The sequence below is a fragment of the Kogia breviceps genome, chromosome 3 (genome assembly GCF_026419965.1).
Source record: "Kogia breviceps isolate mKogBre1 chromosome 3, mKogBre1 haplotype 1, whole genome shotgun sequence".
Classification (NCBI taxonomy): Eukaryota; Metazoa; Chordata; class Mammalia; order Artiodactyla; family Physeteridae; genus Kogia; species Kogia breviceps.
The window spans coordinates 113,963,122-113,982,228 of record NC_081312.1 but is presented as its reverse complement, the minus strand read 5'-3'; the positions used below and the strand labels follow the sequence as shown (position 1 = coordinate 113,982,228).

General features: G+C 44.3%; 1 protein-coding gene across 9 annotated transcripts in view; it reads right to left on the bottom strand.

Annotated features, from left to right (window-relative positions):
• TTC23 (tetratricopeptide repeat domain 23) overlaps nucleotides 1–19,107 on the bottom strand; it is a 125,247-nt gene continuing 106,140 nt past the window's right edge. For 6 of the 9 annotated variants that reach the window (XM_059058534.2, XM_067029541.1, XM_067029535.1 and 3 more), the window contains 3 exons: nucleotides 17,455–17,604; nucleotides 1,409–1,491; nucleotides 1–672 (listed from right to left, as the gene is read on the bottom strand). In XM_059058534.2, coding sequence (XP_058914517.1) covers nucleotides 558–672; nucleotides 1,409–1,491; nucleotides 17,455–17,604 — 348 coding nt within the window. In that variant the 3' untranslated portion in view covers nucleotides 1–557. Of the gene's footprint in view, nucleotides 673–1,408; nucleotides 1,492–17,400; nucleotides 17,605–19,107 lie in introns of those variants that run through there. The other 3 variants (XM_067029537.1, XM_067029542.1, XM_067029538.1) reach the window with 2 other exon arrangements.

Below are 19,107 nucleotides of genomic sequence, written 5' to 3'. Positions count from 1 at the left end.
TTCCAAATTTCCTTTTATTAGCATTTTATTCTGAATCCCTATTACCTTCCTATAAGAAAGGGCTTTCCCCAGAATCTTACTACTCCAGATCTGACTCCAGGCCTGCACGTGTGTGTGTGTGTGTGTGTGGTGTGTGTGTGGTGTGTGGTGTGTGTGTGTGTGTGTGTGGTGTGTGGTGTGTGTGTGTGTGTGTGTGTGTGTGTTTACACGATCAGATGTTGAGTCTACTTTCCTACACAGGAAGTTTCGAACTTTTGAAGAGAAGCCTTTCAGCCACAATAGTGCTGGTGGGTAAAAATTCTTGCTGGCAAGAAAAACCACTAAGGTGGTAAAAAGAAAAATGCTTTATAGCAGCGCCAGATCACCGGGAAGGGCATCCACTGTCAAAAGGTGGCCCATGGGAGGTTTTTGGGATCGCTGTTGCATTTGGAGCAAACAGCCTAGAAAATCTGTCCGATGACTGTTGAAGTCCACCTTCTGGATGAAGAGAGATTCATAGAGCACCCTAAGTGTCAGCACCCAGGCAGGCATGAGCAGAGCTTTTGGTGGGGGTGGGCTTAGTCGGCTGCGTTGGACCTGGCCTTCCCCAGCATGGTGTGCTGCAGCCCGCCGGTGCAGAAGGCCGCCTTGGGTCTTGGGGGCTGCCGAGGCTTCACGGCCTTCTCGGGGGCCCTGCGAACAAGCAGAGAGTGGGGTGAGTGGGGCGCCCCTCGACCTCCCCGTGTTTTGCGCCCAGTCTTCGTGGCTGTGAAGACAAGCCTGGTGGTTGCCGAGCTACATTTCGTGAAGGAGCTTCAGGAGGGAGGAACAGAAAACGCAAGGTTCCTTCTCCCATTTGCTAATTCCTTGTGACCATTCTTGATGAGCTGAAACAGTCAACCCTCAGCTGCTAAAGGGGCCTGGGCCCAGCGGGTGGGCTCCGAGACAGCCCCCCGCCACACCCCGCTAGCTGTGTCCCGCCTGCGGCACTTCCCTGAACAGGGCCTTGGCCGTCAGTCCGCGTGTTCTGGGTGTACGCAGGCTGTGCCGTACTGTAAACCAGAAGGCCGGCCGTCAAGGTGAAGTCAGAGGGCTCTCAGTGGCAGCCTGAGGCAGGGCTCCCGCAGGCCAAGCAGGGCTCTGTGCCCTTGCCCTCTGGCAGGTGAGATGACCCGCAGGCAGCCAGTCTGCAGGAGGATGAATCCCAGCCTGTGTTTCTGACATTCTTCAAGAGCTAATTTCTTCCTAATATCTGGCAAGAAGATATTTCACAACTGGGTATTCAAAGGAACTGGGCTTGCATAGTTTATGAGTTATGGGGAAGTCAGTTAGTAAAACTTTCCATGGAAAGTTCCGCAGAACCTTACAGAACCAGCTTCATCTGGGATTCTGATTGCAGGGGAAATAGTGTGAGGGGAGGCCAACTCACTTGGACAGGACATCCATGGTCTGCTGGGTGGCCAGAGTCCTCTTGTCCTGTGGTCCATATAAGAGGGTCTGGATCTGAAGACACTGCAGAACACCAAGTAGTAATTGTGAGGTTATGGAAATGTCACTGAGAGCATTTTGCAGGAAAATCAAGTCTCCCTTAAATGGGAGAGAGAATACTTCATTCATAGACCCATGCTATGACGGAATTAGTGTGTTCTGAGTTTATTCCAGGAACAGTCTGACCTTCAATTTGGATGCCCTGAGGGATCCAGGAAACAAATATACAGTTTTAGCACCATTTTATAGAACTCTCTGTGACTATCTGTATGCAAAACTGTGTTTAAAAGTTATGTTTCTAGAAAATAAAGGCAAGAACATTGCTATTGACCAGAGGAGGGGTCTCTAGTTTCTAATTTTAAATGACCCTTGCTACAGCCCAAAAAACTTTTCTTCTTTTTAAAATGTTTTTGCTATTTTGTAAAGAAGAGCTTTATCTTATATGGGCTTTCTATATTCATTACTATGCAGCAATTTCTTAGGAGTTGATTTATTTAGGAGTTAAATATTCAGCTGTATATTATCCAGGACTGGCTTTGGCTTGATTTCTCCCTTCTGCTTATCGTCCTGCCATTTGGTTGCTTATACTGGGCCAGGGATAGAGATGAGAGTTGTGCCCAAAATGGTCAAAATAATTTTGAAGAAGAATGAGATGGAGGAGCTCGCTTTGCTGAATGTCAAGACCTTTTATAAAACTAGAGTAATTAAGACAGTGTGGTTTTCATCCAGAGACAGACAAATATATCAACAGAACATGGCAGAGAGTCTAATACTTGATAGATTGACAGAAGTGGCCCTGAAGGGTCCATGAGGAAGAGCTGAACTAGTCAGTAAATGGAACTGGTTTTCCAAATGGAAGAAAATGGATCCCTACCCCATATCAAACGCAAAATTTAATCCCAGATAGATTGGGGGAACTAAGTGTTAAATTGAAACTTGGAACTTATAGATGAAAATATTGAAGGATACGTTTATGATCTTGAGGTAGGGAAGTATTTTTTAGACAAGATCCAGACAAACCAAGACTGATGAAATTTAACTATATTAAAATTCAAAACATCTGTGCACCAAAATGTACCCTAGGCAAGGTACAGACAAACCAGACTGAGGGGAAATATTTGCACAAAACTGGAAAAGGATTAGCATAAAGCACTCATGTAAGGTAATGAGAAAAAAAGCCTACCAACAGAAAAATGATCTAAAGATATAAACAGATATTCAAAGAAGTTGAAAACAGAATGGCTAATAACCATGCCTAAGCTCCCTAGTAACCAGCAATGCTAACTAAAACTTCAATGAGATTGCTCCTTCACCTACCAAACTGCAAAAATTATAGTCTGATAATGATAACACCAAGCTTTGTCAAAGATACGAAGCAACAAGAACTCTTTTATGTACTGATAGTGGGTGTTAAAGTTGGTACAACCAATTTGGGGATATTTTGTAGAACAATTTGGGAATATTTAGTAATGGATAAGTAAACTGTGATATATGTGTATTGTTTATGTATGATACCACGCAAATTTTTGATGTGTGTATGTCGCCACATGGATGAATCTCATGATTATAAAGTAGAGAGGAAAAAGAAAATAGAGATGAATGCATATAATGTGTGTGCAAATTTGTGTGTAAAATAAAACCATAGTAAAATAATAAAGATGAGAATGATATCTAATGCAGGATAGTAGCTATCTGGAGATGGGGTGGGGAGGGGGTTTCAACTGTATGGGTCACGTTTTATTTCTTATACTGAATAGTAAACTCAGAGGTGTTTGTTATATTATTCGTACTTTTCCTTATATCTGAAATATTTCATATTTTTATTTATTTATTTATTTATTTTTGTGGTACACAGGCCTCTCACTGCTGTGGCCTCTCCCGTTGTGGAGCACAGGCTCCGGACGCGCAGGCTCAGTGGCCATGGCTCACGGGCCCAGCCTCTCCGCGGCATGTGGGATCTTCCCGGACCAGGGCACGAACCCGTGTCCCCTGCATCGGCAGGCGGACTCTCAACCACTGTGCCACCAGGGAAGCCCTATTTCATATTTTTAAAAGATTGAATTAGTTTTTCTACATGGTAACAGCTTGAGTCACAAAAGTGTGAGGGTTTGGGGACATCATACTAAAGACTGTATTCATTCTGATTGGCCAACTGTTTTTAGGTCTTTGGGAAAATTAACACGCAGGCAGCCAAAATCCTTTGTCTTTATGAGCTGTGGAAAACATCAAGACCATCTGAGTGTTTGGTTCAATCTGAGGAACTGAGAATGTGATTCTGGAATCTGAGAATGTGGTTGTCTTTTGGAGGAAGGAAATATTATTAGATGAAAATATGGCAGGATTTTTTATATAACAGAAAATATTCATTATTTCTTAACTGGATTATATAACACCAAAAAAGGAGTAAACATTTTCCTGTTATTCCATTTAGTATATAATCCAAACTCTGTAAAGGCAAGGATCCTAGCCCTTCCGCCCAGCCATCCCCGGAATTTCTGAATCGGCTTGGCCTAGGCAACGTGCTGCTCACTCCCTGGGTTGGAGCTAGCATTGCTTTGATCCACAGAGCGTTTGTTGTGACCTTGGAAATTTAGGAACCTTGAGAAAGTTCTGTGTTGCTTTGAGGGGAAGAAGATGGAGAGGGACACTCATGACACTTGATGTAACCTCTTCTAGCACTCTTCCCCGTTTGGCTCACAGCTGCTGGGAGCCTGGGTACTCGCCACCCAAAGCCCGGCAGAGGAGGCTCAGATGGGGACAGCGTGCGAGAAGCAAGCATGCTCTCCCTCATCCATGTTAGTCGGGGAGAGGCCTCTCTCCAGGGCTAATACATCTTGCCGGACAGACTTCATTTTCTCCTACCTGGCCAGGAATACCTTCACCCGGTGTAAAAGATCGGGTCTAATTTTAAACCCACCCAAACTTCCCTGTTGACATATTTATGAGTGCCTCAGATGCAGCTCATTTTGAGACGAGCTGATGTTGACAGGCAATGGTGTTAATTCATTCACTGAAGCATTAGAATTTTACTGAGATTATAACGATTATTTGAGAAAATCTGAGGTCTCAGGACACTCTGCCTTAAGAGGTGGCCTCCAAAATCTGAAACTCAGGAGGAATTTCCATCATGCTCCTTTGGTTATTGAAGTTTCTTCTCCCTGGCCCCTCATCCTCTAGGGAAGGAGATAGTATACTATTAGCTGAATATTCACGATTCCTGGGGAAAAGGACATGGCAGCTGACAGGACTTACACGGATTCTCACTGGTTCTGCTAACCACATCTATCCCAGGCCTTGTTGCTCATTTTCACTGGGGGTGTTAATGATAGTAGACAGAGTGGAGTTAGGAGAGAGGGTCATGGTTGGGTAAAGCAGCCCTTTTCAATAATCAAGCCCAGGGAGAGGTGAGCCCATCCCCATCCTAACCCCTATGCCCCAGCAGTCAAGACTCTTCTCTTTCTGGTGTTATTAAGGGTTTTTTTTTTTAAGGCTACTTACACTCACTAAGGGACTTTGCACAAAACTCTAGCTGAAGAGGGAAGAGATGCAAAGGAATGTCAACTAGGAGAGGGAAACAGACCCTCAGCCCTAATCCCTTTTGGGATGACAATGCCCAGGGAGGCCATACCAGGCACCGAGACAGGAAAAAGTGGTTCATCCAGCAATTGAACCTGTCTTCAAATGCTGCATTTTTTAAAAAGTGAAATAATCCATTACTGACTTTTACTAGGAAACGTCTTACATAGCTATATATTTATCTAAGAAACATAAATTGAATTTTTTCAGTGTTCTGTGGCTCTTAGCTAAATTTGTTTAAGCATTTTTGCGTGAGGTAGGTTTTGTTAAAAACAGGTATTAGAGACAAAGTCAATAAATGTTAATTGAACCTACTGGCAGCCAGGCATTGTAAACATCTCGCTGAACTAAGTACAGAACTCCTCAAACCTCGATAGGAGAATATTCTCCATCATAAATAAAGGTATTCTGTACTCTCCAGATTCTTCCAAGGAGGCCAGTGCACTCTGGTTTGAAATCAGCCTCCAAAGGGTGTTTCTCGTTTTCCTTTTGAGTGGACAAAAAACAAATTTTGAGCACCCAAATGAAGTTTAGGAAGCCATTATATTGCTTGTGTTCTCTTTGATTTTACCTGCAGGGGTTGGGAGAAGTCACTTGTGTTTTTATTATACCTTAGATACCAAACAAGGAGCTTTCCTCTCTCTCTCCCTGCAGGAAGACAAAAGGGAACTTGAGCTTTCACAGCAGCCTGCAAGCTGTCCCCAAAGGGGCCATGTTTGTCTTGCTCACCTTTGTGTCCCAGGGCCTTGCACAGTCCCTAGCACCTAAGATGCAATATTTGCTAAATGAATGAATAAGTAAGTAAAGCAAAAGGTCAACTGACGAAATTCTTCTTTTTTTTTTTTTTTTTTTTGCGGTACGCGGGCCTCTCACTGTTGTGGCCCTGGACACACAGGCTCAGCAGCCATGGTTCACGGGCCCAGCCGCTCCCCGGCATGTGGGATCCTCCCGGACCGGGGCACGAACCCGTATCCCCTGCATCAGCAGGCGAGCTCTCAACCACTGCGCCACCAGGGAAGCCCCGAAATTCTTATATGACAACCTTAGGACATGGCTGGACCACAGGGCTACTGAAACCTCTGGTAGGGAAGCTCCATTGTGGGTGTAGTGTTACAGACCTACACCATCATAATCTGGGCACATTCAATAGCAGAAAGAAAGAGTGCTGTCCCCCAGGTGCTGTTTTCTCTTAGGTGTCATTCATAAAGCCAGGGGAGTTAAGACACAGTCTTAAGCATTTGATGAGAACCTTAAAAATTATATTTGACACGACTTTGAGTTTTGAAAGTTAGATTTCTAAGGAGCCCAGGAGCCAAGGAATCTGGGATAGGAGGCACTGGCTTGCTGTCCTCCTGGCTGCAGCCCACCGCTGTGCCCCAGAGCTCGCACCCTTCCCTGTGTGGACATAGCTCGCACCCTTCCCTGTGTGGACTGAGCCCTGTGTGGGCTCAGTGGCAGTTGCGGCTTGGAGGTTAGCTGACTTAGTCTACTCTGGCTTTAGAAAACCACAACAGTTTTAGATAACCTGAACTCACAGGAAGCATATTTTCTGATTTTGGGGGATCTCTGAAAATCTACAGTTGGTACTCAGGGCCATTTCTTGTCATGGCAACACCCCTACAGAAGTGGGTTGGGGTGCCTGAGCCCTCCTTTTCTCCCTCAACCTTCAGTCTTAAGTCCCGAAATCACATCATCATCTCTACTGGGAAATTTCCAACAACGAAAGTGCTGCTGGGACACATCCTATTTATTAACAGAGGCGTTGCAGCCAGGCTGCAGCTAAAGAGCCATCTCAGTTGCAAGGCTATGCAACTCAATAATGGAAAATGGAGAAAGACATACTTTTTCTTGCCTGGGAAGGGTCTGTGCCAAGCCTGTGTATTTTGTCTTTACATGAAATGAAAAAGCCAGAGAAAGGTAAAAAATTTCAAATGATTCTAATACTCAGAATCTGAAATCATTACTCTTCTTTACACATATTATCTGATGCTAGAGTATGTCCGTGGAGGAAAAGTTACCCAGGAACTGTGCTGCTATTTTCATGTCAATTCTCAAGGTTAGTGTTAAGAAGAAAAGAAAACGTCAGAAGCCAAAATACGTGGAAGTATGAAATGTCTTAAATGTTTAGAAAAACACAAATATGCTTTTCATGTCAATTCTCAAGGTTAGTGTTAAGAAGAAAAGAAGACGTCAGAAGCCAAAATACGTGGAAGTATGAAATGTCTTAAATGTTTAGAAAAACACAAATATGCTTTTCATTTACTAATCTTTACAAGACAAGCAGAAATGATCACTTACTTGGGGCAATGAAAGGACAAACCGAGATACCGTTCATCAGACAGCATTGTCCTATAGAAACAGGGTCACATGGGGGTGGGGCTTGGTTTTCCCAAGCCTCTCAGAAACCAGCCTTGTCCTCTGGACCTGCGTCTTCTGCTGCAGGCACACATTCCCGCAGATGTTTGCTGAGCCCCTGCCAGCAACCTGCCAGACACCAACCCTGAGTCCACCTCAGTGATGGAGCAGACGATGGGGGTTTCCAGTGTAGTGCGGGAGCCAGGCATTTAAAAATGTGTAAACAAACATAGCATAACAATTCATGATAAGAGCTGTGGAAAAGAAAAAAGAACATGGGCTATGAAAGAATAAAGGGGGGGTGGTGTCAGTAGTGGTAGAGGGTACTTGGGTCAGTGAAGGCCTTTCTGAGGTGACATTCGAGTTGAAAACTTCAGGACAGGGAGTCAGCCATGTGAAAAGCACCAGGTTGGGGGGAGGTGGTGGGGGTTTCAGGCAGGAGGAGTGGCAAGTGTCTGAGGCAGCATACCCTGCCCCGCTCGCTCTCACTCTTCTCTCTCTCTCTCTCTCTCTCTCTCTTTCTCTCTCTCTCTCTCTCTCTCTCTCTCTCACACACACACACACACACACACACACACACATACACATGCACTCAAACACGCACCTGTAGCTCCCTTACCTGGAAGCCCACTAATTCTGAGACCCAAGGATTGCTGCACAGGTGGGTAGGAAGCCTCCCATGAAAGAAATACAGATAGAGTAGGACCAGGGGCCCCGGGACAAGGGAAATGGGAGAGGAGGAAGAAAGGGAGGGAGGCCCAGGCGCTGCCACTCACAGAGCTGCTCAGAGCGGCCCGTCTAAAAAGCTCTCCCTGAGTATCTGCAATGCCTGTCTTGGAGTCGAGGTGTCATCCTTGCTGTCTCCCTTACTCATCACCTCTGAGTTGCCAAGTGCCATGGGTTCTATATCCTTACTGACGTCCCTTGACTCCCCCATGACTTTGCTCCAGCCCCTGGCCACTGTCTTGGAGCAAGCTACCATCATCCTTCTCCAGGATAACTGCAACACAAATATTTGGAGAACAGATGCATCGGCAGGACTTCCTGTGGAGGGCTCTCCTGCTGCGTACCCACATATAAATTCAGGCTTTGTTTTTAGAGTGGACAGCCAGCTGTTTATAGAAAAGCTGGGCTCGCCTATTTCTGGGCCAGATAGAGCAAGAAATCGAGCCCCCTTTAAAATTAAGCTTTTCAGCTCCCTCCTGACGTGGAGCTCGGCCATCCCGCCCAGTCCCTCCTGATTTAGTGCAGTAACACCAGCCATTCCCAGCATCACTCTTTCCACTTGCTAAAGGTCACACTGAATTTATGTGGTAGGAGATTTTGCCTTTCTCTCCGTCCCTGGCAATCCACCCATAAACTCACAGTTCGCCTGCATCCAATGAGGTTTTGACAAACACCAGAAGGTCTCAGGCCAGGATGGTCTGTCCACACCCACAGTTCTGCACCCTCCAGACCTTGATGCCAATTTAGGAACTCCTGAGGCACTGTGTACCCACGAAGCCATGGTAAGCATTCCCATATTGGAGGAGCTTTCCATGGCAAATGTAGCCTTGTCCTGGGCAGTCTGTGTTCGGTGCCTATATACGTTTTCTAAGAGACAGGGAAGGTGGGAGGTGCTGTGCCTGGGCTGCCATAATTAGGGGGCCCAACCCCAGGAGAGCAACTCTTCCTGGCAGCTGACGACACAGGGCATCCTATTGCCAGGAGACCTGGAATTCTGATTTCCACCCAGCCTGTAGCAGGCAAGGGAGGCTCCATGTTTTCCCCACAGAAGGTTAAGCCCTTGACCCCTTTAACCATCAGCTTCCATTCTTATACTATATCAACCAATTTACAAACATCTACAAGTAACTAATGAGTGCTTGAAGTGTCTCCAGGCACACTTCTCAAACCAAGAACAGGATTCTGTATATGAAATCAATGTCATTATGACCTTCCTTTCTTTCAAAAAGGATCTGAGGTGGATTGCTGCAGCCCAGCAGTGGGTTAATCAAAGATGATTAGAAAAATCAAGATCAAGGGATCAAGGACAAATGAGACTGTACCCTTGAAAGCAGTATGGGCTAACACAGGGCTCTGCGGGGACTCCAAACTTGGCTCTGGATTGCCTGGTATCCAGGGCAACAAGGAAAACACCACAAAAGCTAAAGGGAAAAGTGAAACTAGGTGGGCCTCTGATGGAATGACAGGACATGAATCATGTATAAAATACAGCCGTCTGGGCTTCCCTGGTGGCGCAGTGGTTGAGAGTCCGCCTGCCGATGCAGGAGACACGGGTTCGTGCCCTGGTCCGGGAGGATCCCACATGCCGCGGAGCAACTAAGCCCGTGAGCCATGGCCGCTAGGCCTGCGCGTCCGGAGCCTGTGCTCCGCAACAGGAGAAGCCACAACAGTGAGAGGCCCGCATACCGCAAAAAAAAAAAAAAAAAAAAAAAAATACAGCCGTCTGCAGAAGGCTCTGTGTGTTTGGCTGGTTGGAGGAACAGCAAGGACCTGACAGTCTGTTCTAGAGACTTGACCTGTGGCCACGTAAGACCTGTCCAGGGTTGGCTTTCTCACAGTCAACCTATGAATAAAAACCATTTTCTTTTGCCTTTCTTCAAATGATTTATCGTAGTGGGCTTTGAATTTCTTGGAGAGAGAGGTCACATATAATTGTTATTCTTTTATGGAAAATGTTTATGTTCACAGCTATAAAGTAATCAGGTGGTGGATGGAACCCTGATGATGACAGTACCTAAAAGGGAGGCCAGATTAAGACAGGACCCAACCCTGGTAACTGGGCCTGGGATTAGTCCTGAGATGCTTCTGACCTAGGAAACAGTCTTTGTGAAATCTTGTTTGCAGTCTTTTACCTGGATGAAAATCTAGTTCTCCATGTTGCAAAAATGGGAAATTTCACAGTGGAAATTTCCATCTGGAGCCAACAGAATTCTCCAATGTTCCCCTGCAGATGCCTTTGAAAGAAAGATCAATAATATGGTTTTCTTTTCAGTAACTTAATCCCACTGTCTGCTTTGTTTCTCATGCCTTCCTGTTTTCCATGCCCAAAGAACCATGCCTGGGCCATTCAGCACAGGAGAGCACATCTGGAAAGTCCAGGATTCAATGGATTCCTGCTCCAGAGTTGAAAACTTGGGGGATGCAGCTGTTGTTGTGATAAAAACAAGAGAAACACTGGGCCAGTGGCTTTTGAGAGCTGCTGCTGCTGCTGGCTGTGCAGAGCCCAGCACTAAATACGGCATCTGAGAAAGTCCAGCTCAGGAGTAGATGTTAGAGGCACGTTTAAAGCGCTGTGTGTGACCTGGTATTCATGAAGTGGCCAGCCCTGTCCTCAGGTGTGTACGTGGGGACCAGTGGAAATGAGGACTGTGTGTACCACAGCGGCCATGACTTGCAGACATACACGTTTCTACCCTTTTCTCTCTGACTCTGGCAAGTGGCCAGATAGCTTTAAAATGTCAAAATCAAGAGCTTCCCTGGTGGCGCAGTGGTTGAGAGTCCGCCTGCCAATGCAGGGGACACGGGTTCGTGCCCGGGTCCGGGAGGATCCCACATGCTGCGGAGTGGCTGGGCCCGTGAGCCATGGCCGCTGAGACTGCACATCCGGAGCCTGTGCTCCGCAATGGGAGAGGCCACAACAGTGAGAGGCCCGCGTACCGCAAAAAAAAAAAAAAGTCAAAATCATTGTTTTTAGGACTGATTGGTTAATGAGGCCAAATGAAAGGTAAAAATGTCACCAACTTCCACTGCAGGCTCTGGGAGTGATGAAACCTGGAGTTTCTTGAAGCTGAGCTGATGTTCAGCCCCGTGGGTGGGCCTGGGGCCCAGAGCAGTGATTTTCAACTTCCCCCTGGAAGCTAAAATGCAGGTCCCTTGGCCCTTTGCCCCAGCCTCTGGTTCAGAAGGTGAATCTAATGCAGGGGGTTTAAGACCCACGCTTGGCAAACCACTGGCATTAAGGAAAATGTGGGCTTTATTTAACAGTAACTTACCCATAGACCATTCACTTCTAGGAGCCTCAGGCCCCTTGTCTGTAAATCAGAGCTACTAAGGTCTGACCTGGAGGGTTGCTGTGAGGGTTGGGAACGATGTACGAGCTGCCATAGCAGCCATAAGCCTGGCCACCAGTGTGTGGTCAGTAGTGGAACGAGCCTGGCCCCACTGGAGTCAGCAGGGCCACATGAAGGTTTGTGTGGCTCCAACTCAAATTCTTGCACGTCTGCTAACATTTGCCCCCCTCCCCTATTCCTGGGTCCCTCCCCTGCCTGGAGTTGAGTGTCTAGGCTGAATCCTCAGAAGAGTTTTTCCATATTTCATCTACCCTCCTCAGGGGAGAAATGAGGAAGGGGGAGTAAAGTGGAGACTCCCAAGGGCAGGTGGTGTGCCTTGGCCAGGACAGCTCTTCCCTTTCCTCTATCTGGGCCCTTCAGTGGCCTGCACTCTGCACCCAGGCAGGGCCTGACACTTACCAAAGCAGCCCCACTCACGTTGCCTCATACTGGCCTCAGGACAACTGTGGGAGTGAAGGAGGGGTTGGGGTTGCTGTTTTCTCTGTTTTACAGACAAGAAAACTGAGGCCTCTTGTCTCGATTCTTGGGCCACTCCATTTCATTCTCAACACTGTCCTCACAGTGATTAAAAAAAAAAAAATCCAAAGAACAAATATAGACCTATTATGCCCCACTTAAAATTCCCTCAGTGGCTCCCAGATGCTTAGAGCCAGGTTCAGAAAACTTTTTCTGCAAAGGGCAGGTGGTAAATATTGTAGGCTTTGTGGGCCAAGAGATAAAAATCGAGCTACTATGTAGGTACTTAACCTAGCAAGAGAGGAAACAAATGTCCATAAACTTTTGTCGATGAAATTTAAAGTATAGTAATAATAAGTACATTTTTGGGTAATCTGGTTCTACTAATGAAAATAATGGATTTCTTTTTTTGGGGGGAGGATAAAATTTCACTTAGCTGCAGTTCAAAGTCAGTGTTCTCTATCAAATCAATTTATGATTACCTGTAAAATGATTACAGATTTCATAATCATTTGTAAAAAACCATTTTTAACTAAGGGGCCACACAAAAACAGGTAGTGTTTGGGACCCTAGCTTAAAGGATCAAGTCTCAGCCCCTTAACTTGTAAACATGGCAGCGAGGTCATTCGCAGCCGCTCGTCTGCAGACAGGTACCGCAACTGCTTTTTGCTTCTTAAATAGGCTTCACTCTCTTGCCCCTGAGTCTCCTCTTCCACCTCGTTTCCAACATGGGAATTCCTGTCTCTGCTAGGCTATGCTCTTTTTCAGGAATACTTATCTGGACACCTTCCCTAATCCTTTTTCTCCCGTTGATCACAGTGTGGACCTGTAGCACAATATTGAGCACATAATATCAGAGTTAGGGGTTTACAGTCTGTAATTCCCCTAACTGGGACTGGGACTGTCTTAAGGGAAGGGGCTATGGTATGCCTATTATACTCAATGCACATGGCCCCAAATAGGGAGGAGCTCTAGTGACCCTGTCCCAGGTCTTCTAACTTTGGGACCATGTTTCTTACACCACCTCCACTACGGGCCACCCATCAGCCTTGAAGGCACCATGTTCTTACTCCCCACCACACCTCTGGCCTCAGCTGATTGATCTGGGGTGGGCACTGGATCCAAGCCAGGCCTCTCAATTTTTCCCTGAGAACTTCCAAGCTGTGACTGAGAAATGGCAGCAGGGGTAGGAAGTAAAACTCTGGGGGGCTGGCCACCATGACTTCCATCTTGAGGGGAGATGCTGCCATGAGAGAGGAGTAGGGGAAGGTGCAGAGAGAAGCAGGCAGGACTTCTGGGCAGAGAGAGCCCTGGTGACATTTGAGTCTGGCCTTGGCACTTTCTCCCAAGTCTCCGCTGTGTTCCTGTCCTGCTAATCATGTTCCTGTCAGTGCTTCCTTGGAAACCATAAGACAATAGACAGTCCTTTATACCTGAGCTAATTTGAGTTATATTGTCAGTGGCAACCCAAAGACCCCTACATATCCTTATCTTGGCATTCTCTCCACTGTGCTACTGGTTTTCAAACTTTTTTAAAGCACAAGAAGCCCCTGTTCAAACAAAATCTTACTTGGAAGCCCAAGCTGTGAAATAGAAGATAGCATAGAGTAGACTGCACAATATGGACTGCCTGGTGCTAAATCCCCGCTCTGATGACTCCTAGCTTTGCAATCAAGGCTGAGACACTTATCCTCTCAGCCTCAGTTTCCCTCTTTGCAAAAACAGAGAGTAGAGGTAGCCAACTCTTAGGGTTACTATAGGGCTTAAATAAGTTAATAGATAAAAATCATTTAACTCACTGCCAGAGATATAACAATCACTCGATAAGCATTAGCTTAAAAGTGGGGGATGGAGAAACCCAGAGCAACTGCCACCCTCAGCTGCCTTTCTCACTTCTTCCCTCACCATAATGTCTTTGGCACATGTGTAATGTTTAAAATTATCTGAAATGATTGGTTTAATATATCTTCCTGCCTAGACTAGAAAGTCACACAAAGATAAGAAGCATATTTATCTTGCTATTCATTGTCTTTCCCCAGTTCTGCCTAGCACAGTAATTGGCCCATAGAAGATATCCAATAACCATTGTTGACTAATTGATAATAAATATATGTTATCTCATTAAAAAATAGGCACCACATATGTTACCAAATCTGGTGCTTTTTGCAGCAGAATCAGAAGTCATAAAAAGAGAAAAAAAGGCTTGACTTATAGGACAGCCCACTCAGAACTGAAGTTAATTCTTTTGGCTTGGGCAGTTATATTACTTAAAGGTTCCCAGGTTTTCACCATTTTAAAACTAATTAATGTAATGAAAACACAACATGACAGAACTTATAAGATGCATTTAAAGCAATAATAAGGGACAATTCATAGCCTAAAACACTTATATCAATAAAAATAAAAACCCAAATGAATTAAATTCCCAATTCAAAAAGATAGGAAAAACTCCAACAGAGTAAAACAAAATAAGTCACAAAGAAAGAAAGAATAAAGATAAAATCAGAAATTAATGAAATAGAGAATAGGAAGGCAATTTATCCATAGAGTTCAAATCCTGTTTCTTAGAAAAATTAACAAAATATACAAACCACTAACTAACTCAGTCAAGAAAAAAAGTGAGAAAATCCAAATAAAAACTAAGAATTACAATGGGAAAATAACTATTAAAAAGTAGAAATTTTAAAACTCCATGAGACTACTTGGCAAATCTCTATGCAAATCAATCTGAAAATGTGAATGAAATAGATAATTACCTAGAAAAACACAGTTTACCAAAATGACCCCATTAGAGATAGAAAGCTTCAACAGACCAATTTGTTTGTAGAAGAAATAGAGAAAATTGTCAAGGAATTTTCCCCCCAAAAGCACCATGCCTGGGCTTCTCTGGTGGCACAGTGGTTGAGAATCTGCCTGCTAATGCAGGGGACACAGGTTTGAGCCCTGGTTTGGGAGGATCCCATATGCCATAGAGCAACTAGGCCCATAAGCCACAACTACTGAGCCTGCACGTCTGGAGCCTGTGCTCCACAACAAGAGAGGCCGTGATAGTGAGAGGCCCACACACCACGATGAAGAGTGGCCCTCACTTGCCACAACTAGAGAAAGCCCTCATACAGAAACGAAGACCCAACACAGCAAAAATAAATTAATTAATAAACTCCTACCCCCAACATTATCTTTTAAAAAAAAAAAAAAGCATCATGCCTAAAGAGTTTTACACGTGGTACAAACTTTCAAAGGCTAGATAGTTCTAATGTATAAAATCCTTCAGTGCATAGAAAATAAAGGTAAACTTCCAAATTATTTTTATGAAGCAAATTAACATTGATACTTAAACAAATATCACTTACAAATATTGGTGCAAAAAATTTGCAAAAGATAAATATTAGCAAACAGAATCAACATCACATTGAGAATAATTCATTATGACTAAGGGGATTTATTCCAGGAATGCAAGGTTGGTTCAATATTATAATAAAATATACCATATTAAATGATCTAAGAAGAATCATCTGATTATCTCCATTGATGCTGACAAAGCCTTTGATCCAGCAATTATTTCTAAGTTTAAAAAAACCCAGCAATTATTTCTAATTAAAAAAAACTCATGAAAATAGAAATTCATGGATACTTCCTTAGCATGATAAATATATATAAATCTTTGTCCAAAGCCAGCATATATTAAATGAGGAATCACTAGAAGTATTTCCATTAAGATCAGGAACAAAGCAAGGATGCCTATTATTCCACATTATTTATTATTGTTCTGGAGGTATGAACCAATTCAATTAGACAAAATAAATCAATCAGAGGCATAAAACTTGGAAAACAGAAAGTAAAACTGCTTGCAGATGATGTAATAGTACACCTGGAAAACTTGAGAGAATCGGTGCTCAAATTAACTCAAGCAAGAAAAGAATTAAGCAAACTAGCAGAATATAAAATTAACACAGATAAACCTATAGTCTTCATATACACACAAAAAAAACAGTCAAAGGGTGTAACAGTGGATAAAACTCCACTTATAGTAGCATTAAAGAAGATAAAATGCTTAGAAATCAACTTAGTAAGAAATGTACAAAACCTATATGAGGAACACTTTAAAATGTGCCTGAATGTTACAAAAGTAGACATGAACACATATAAAGACATCCCTTGTTCTTTGGTAGAATGACTCAACATCAGAATGATGTCAATCCTCCCAATGTCCATTTACAAATAAAACAATTCTCCAAAAACTACCATCAAACTTTTTATGGAGCTAGATAAGTTGATACCAAAATTCATGTGGAAAGATAATGATGCCAGAATATCTAGAAAACCTGATATACAAAAACCACGAGGGAGGCTTCCCTGGTGGCACAGTGGTTAAGAATCCGCCTGCCAATGCAGGGGACACGGGTTTGAGCCCTGGTCCGGGAAGATCCCACATACCGTGGAGCAACTAAGCCCGTGCACCACAACTACTGAGCTCACACACCTAGAGCCCATGCTCCACAACAAGAGAAGCCACTGCACTGAGAAACCCGTGCACCGCAACGAAGAGTAGCTCCCACTCCCCGCAACTAGAGAAAGCTCGTGTACAGCAATGAAGACCCAACGCAGCCAAAAATAAAAAGTAAACAAAAAACCATGAGGGGAGTCTAATCCTACTAGGTACTACATCATGCTACAAAATCTCTATAATTAAGGCAATGAGGTACTGGGATTCAAATAAACAAAGAGAAAAGTGGAATAGAAAGAAATCCAGAAATAGACTCAAGTACACGTGGAAATGTAGTATGTGATGAAAGTGTTAACTCACTGGAGCATAGCTGGACTCTCTAATAAAATGGTGCTGGACAACTGGGCAGCCATTTGGGAAGAAGATAACATTAGATCCATACCTCATGCCATCCACACAAACTCCAAATTAAAAAAATAAACATAAGTACTAGAAGAACACACAAAGAGCTCCTCTATAAACTGGGTGTACAGAAAGAGTAAAATAAAATAAGATTGATAAATTACGCTATGTACAAATTTAAAATTATTTTCATAGTAAAGAATAATTGATAATTTATTTAAAAATCAATGTGCTTGGGCTTCCCTGGTGGCACAGTGGTTGAGAGTCCGCCTGCCAATGCAGGGGACACGGGTTCGTGCCCCGGTCTGGAAAGATCCCACATGCCACGGAGCGGCTGGGCCCATGAGCCATGGCCACCGAGCCTGTGCGTCCGGAGCCTGTGCTCCACAACGGGAGAGGCCACAACTCTGCAACGGGAGAGGCCACAACAGTGAGAAGCCCACGTATCGCAAAAAAAAAAAAAAAAAAAAAAAAAAAATCTATGTGCATAAGAGGATTACTGTACCTTTTACCCCAAAAAGTGTGAGCTGAGATCAACTGCAAAAGTGATGTCATCTTACATAAATAAGCCACTTGTAAAGTTTCATTTAAAAAGAGCGTGGTGGAGGGAGAGAAAGCTACCTGTGGGGAAGGGTGGGAGGGTTTTTTTCCACATTAGTTGGGCTGCAGCTTTACCTTCTTCAGTTTCTTGTGGGCCCTGCTCTGGTTCCCCTGTGCCAGGTCAGCCCCGCCCAGGAGCCTGTATGTCTCTGCCACCTCGGTACTGAGATCGCCAAACACTGCCACTTTGACCTCCAGGGACTCTCTCAGGATGGAGGTAGCTCTCTGTGAAAGGAACAAAAAGCTGTCTGATTAAACAAAAAGTTCAAAGCTGGATAAAGATCAGTGCCTCCTAAGAAAATGATGTAACTGATATGTATTTTCACTTTTTAGGGGAATGAGTTTGGGTAGAGTGTCTCATGAGCTGAGCCTACTTTCCTCCCTAAATAGGAATCAGGAAATAATATACATGGGGTGAGGTGGGGTTGTGGGGGACAGGAATGGTTTGAACTCTGAGGAGAGAATGCATAAAGGACCCCTGGAAAAAAAGCCATCTCAGATGTTACAGGAACCCATTTTAGTTGAGTAGTAAGAAGAAAAGCTAACATGTACTGCATCTTGTCCTTTACGTGGCAAGAACCGTGCTAAACAGTTTATGTGTGTGAGCTCATTTAACTTGCACCATCTCCTTTAGATAAGGCAACTTTAATCCTTGTTTGCCAGAGGAGGAAACTGAGGCACAGAGCAGTCAAGAAACTTGCTCAGTCAGACAGCCCATCAGTGGCAGATCTAGGATCTGGATCCTGCCAGTTTTAATCCTTCTTGCAGGCTCTTCTCCCTCTGTGCAGTGATGTTCTTAGGTAAGTGAAAACTACAGTTTCCTGGCATTTATCTACTTACAGAACATCCAGAACATATTCCAGGGTTTTCCATTTCTCACAAGAAGTAGTTCAGGAAACCAAAAGCAAACATTCCAACATGGTGAAAAGTTAAACAAATTTGACATCTTGTTTGGTTTATCTGATTTATTTATACCAACATGGAATACAAAATATGAGTTGGTATTAATCTCTTCAGTCATACACCAAGACATACAGAGGGAAAGCCCTGTATGTCAGTCTCCCATGTTTCTCCTGAAATTCTTCTACGATCTTCTACATGAAAGCATGATTACAGGTAGAGATCACAAACGCCCAATATAAGAGCCGAATAGGGACTTTGCTGTTGGCCCAGTGGTTGGGACGTCGCCTTCCAGTGTGTGTGGTGGTGCAGGTTCGATCCCTAGTCGGGGAGCTGGGATCCCACATGCCTCACGGCCAAAAGCCAAGGCACGGAATGGGGGCAATATTGTAACAAATTCATTGAGGACTTTGGGGATGGTCCACGTCAAGGAAATCTTTAAAAATATATATATATGGGAGAAATAAGTGGAACTTAAAAGAAAAATAGAGCTGAATAAAGCAGGAACCAGTGAAGGAGCCTTGCCCACCGCATAGCCCTGATGGCATCCTGCTGGCGCTCCCCAGATAGAGGAGTTCGCAAGACCTTTACTTAGTTTATTGGCAAGAATATGAATTAGGTGCTGGGGGTGGGATCAGGGACACGGTAAAAGGCACTGTTAAGGCAGAAACAATTTCTCAGATGGAGAGATAAATCACTGCTGGGGAAGAGAAACTATAAATTGTGAAGTGTGTGACCCACCTTGGTATGGGTCTTGCCTAATGCTAAAGCCTGTCGTGTCCCTTCCCAGTGTCTGTGATGCAACTTGGGTTTGACAGTTTTTCCATG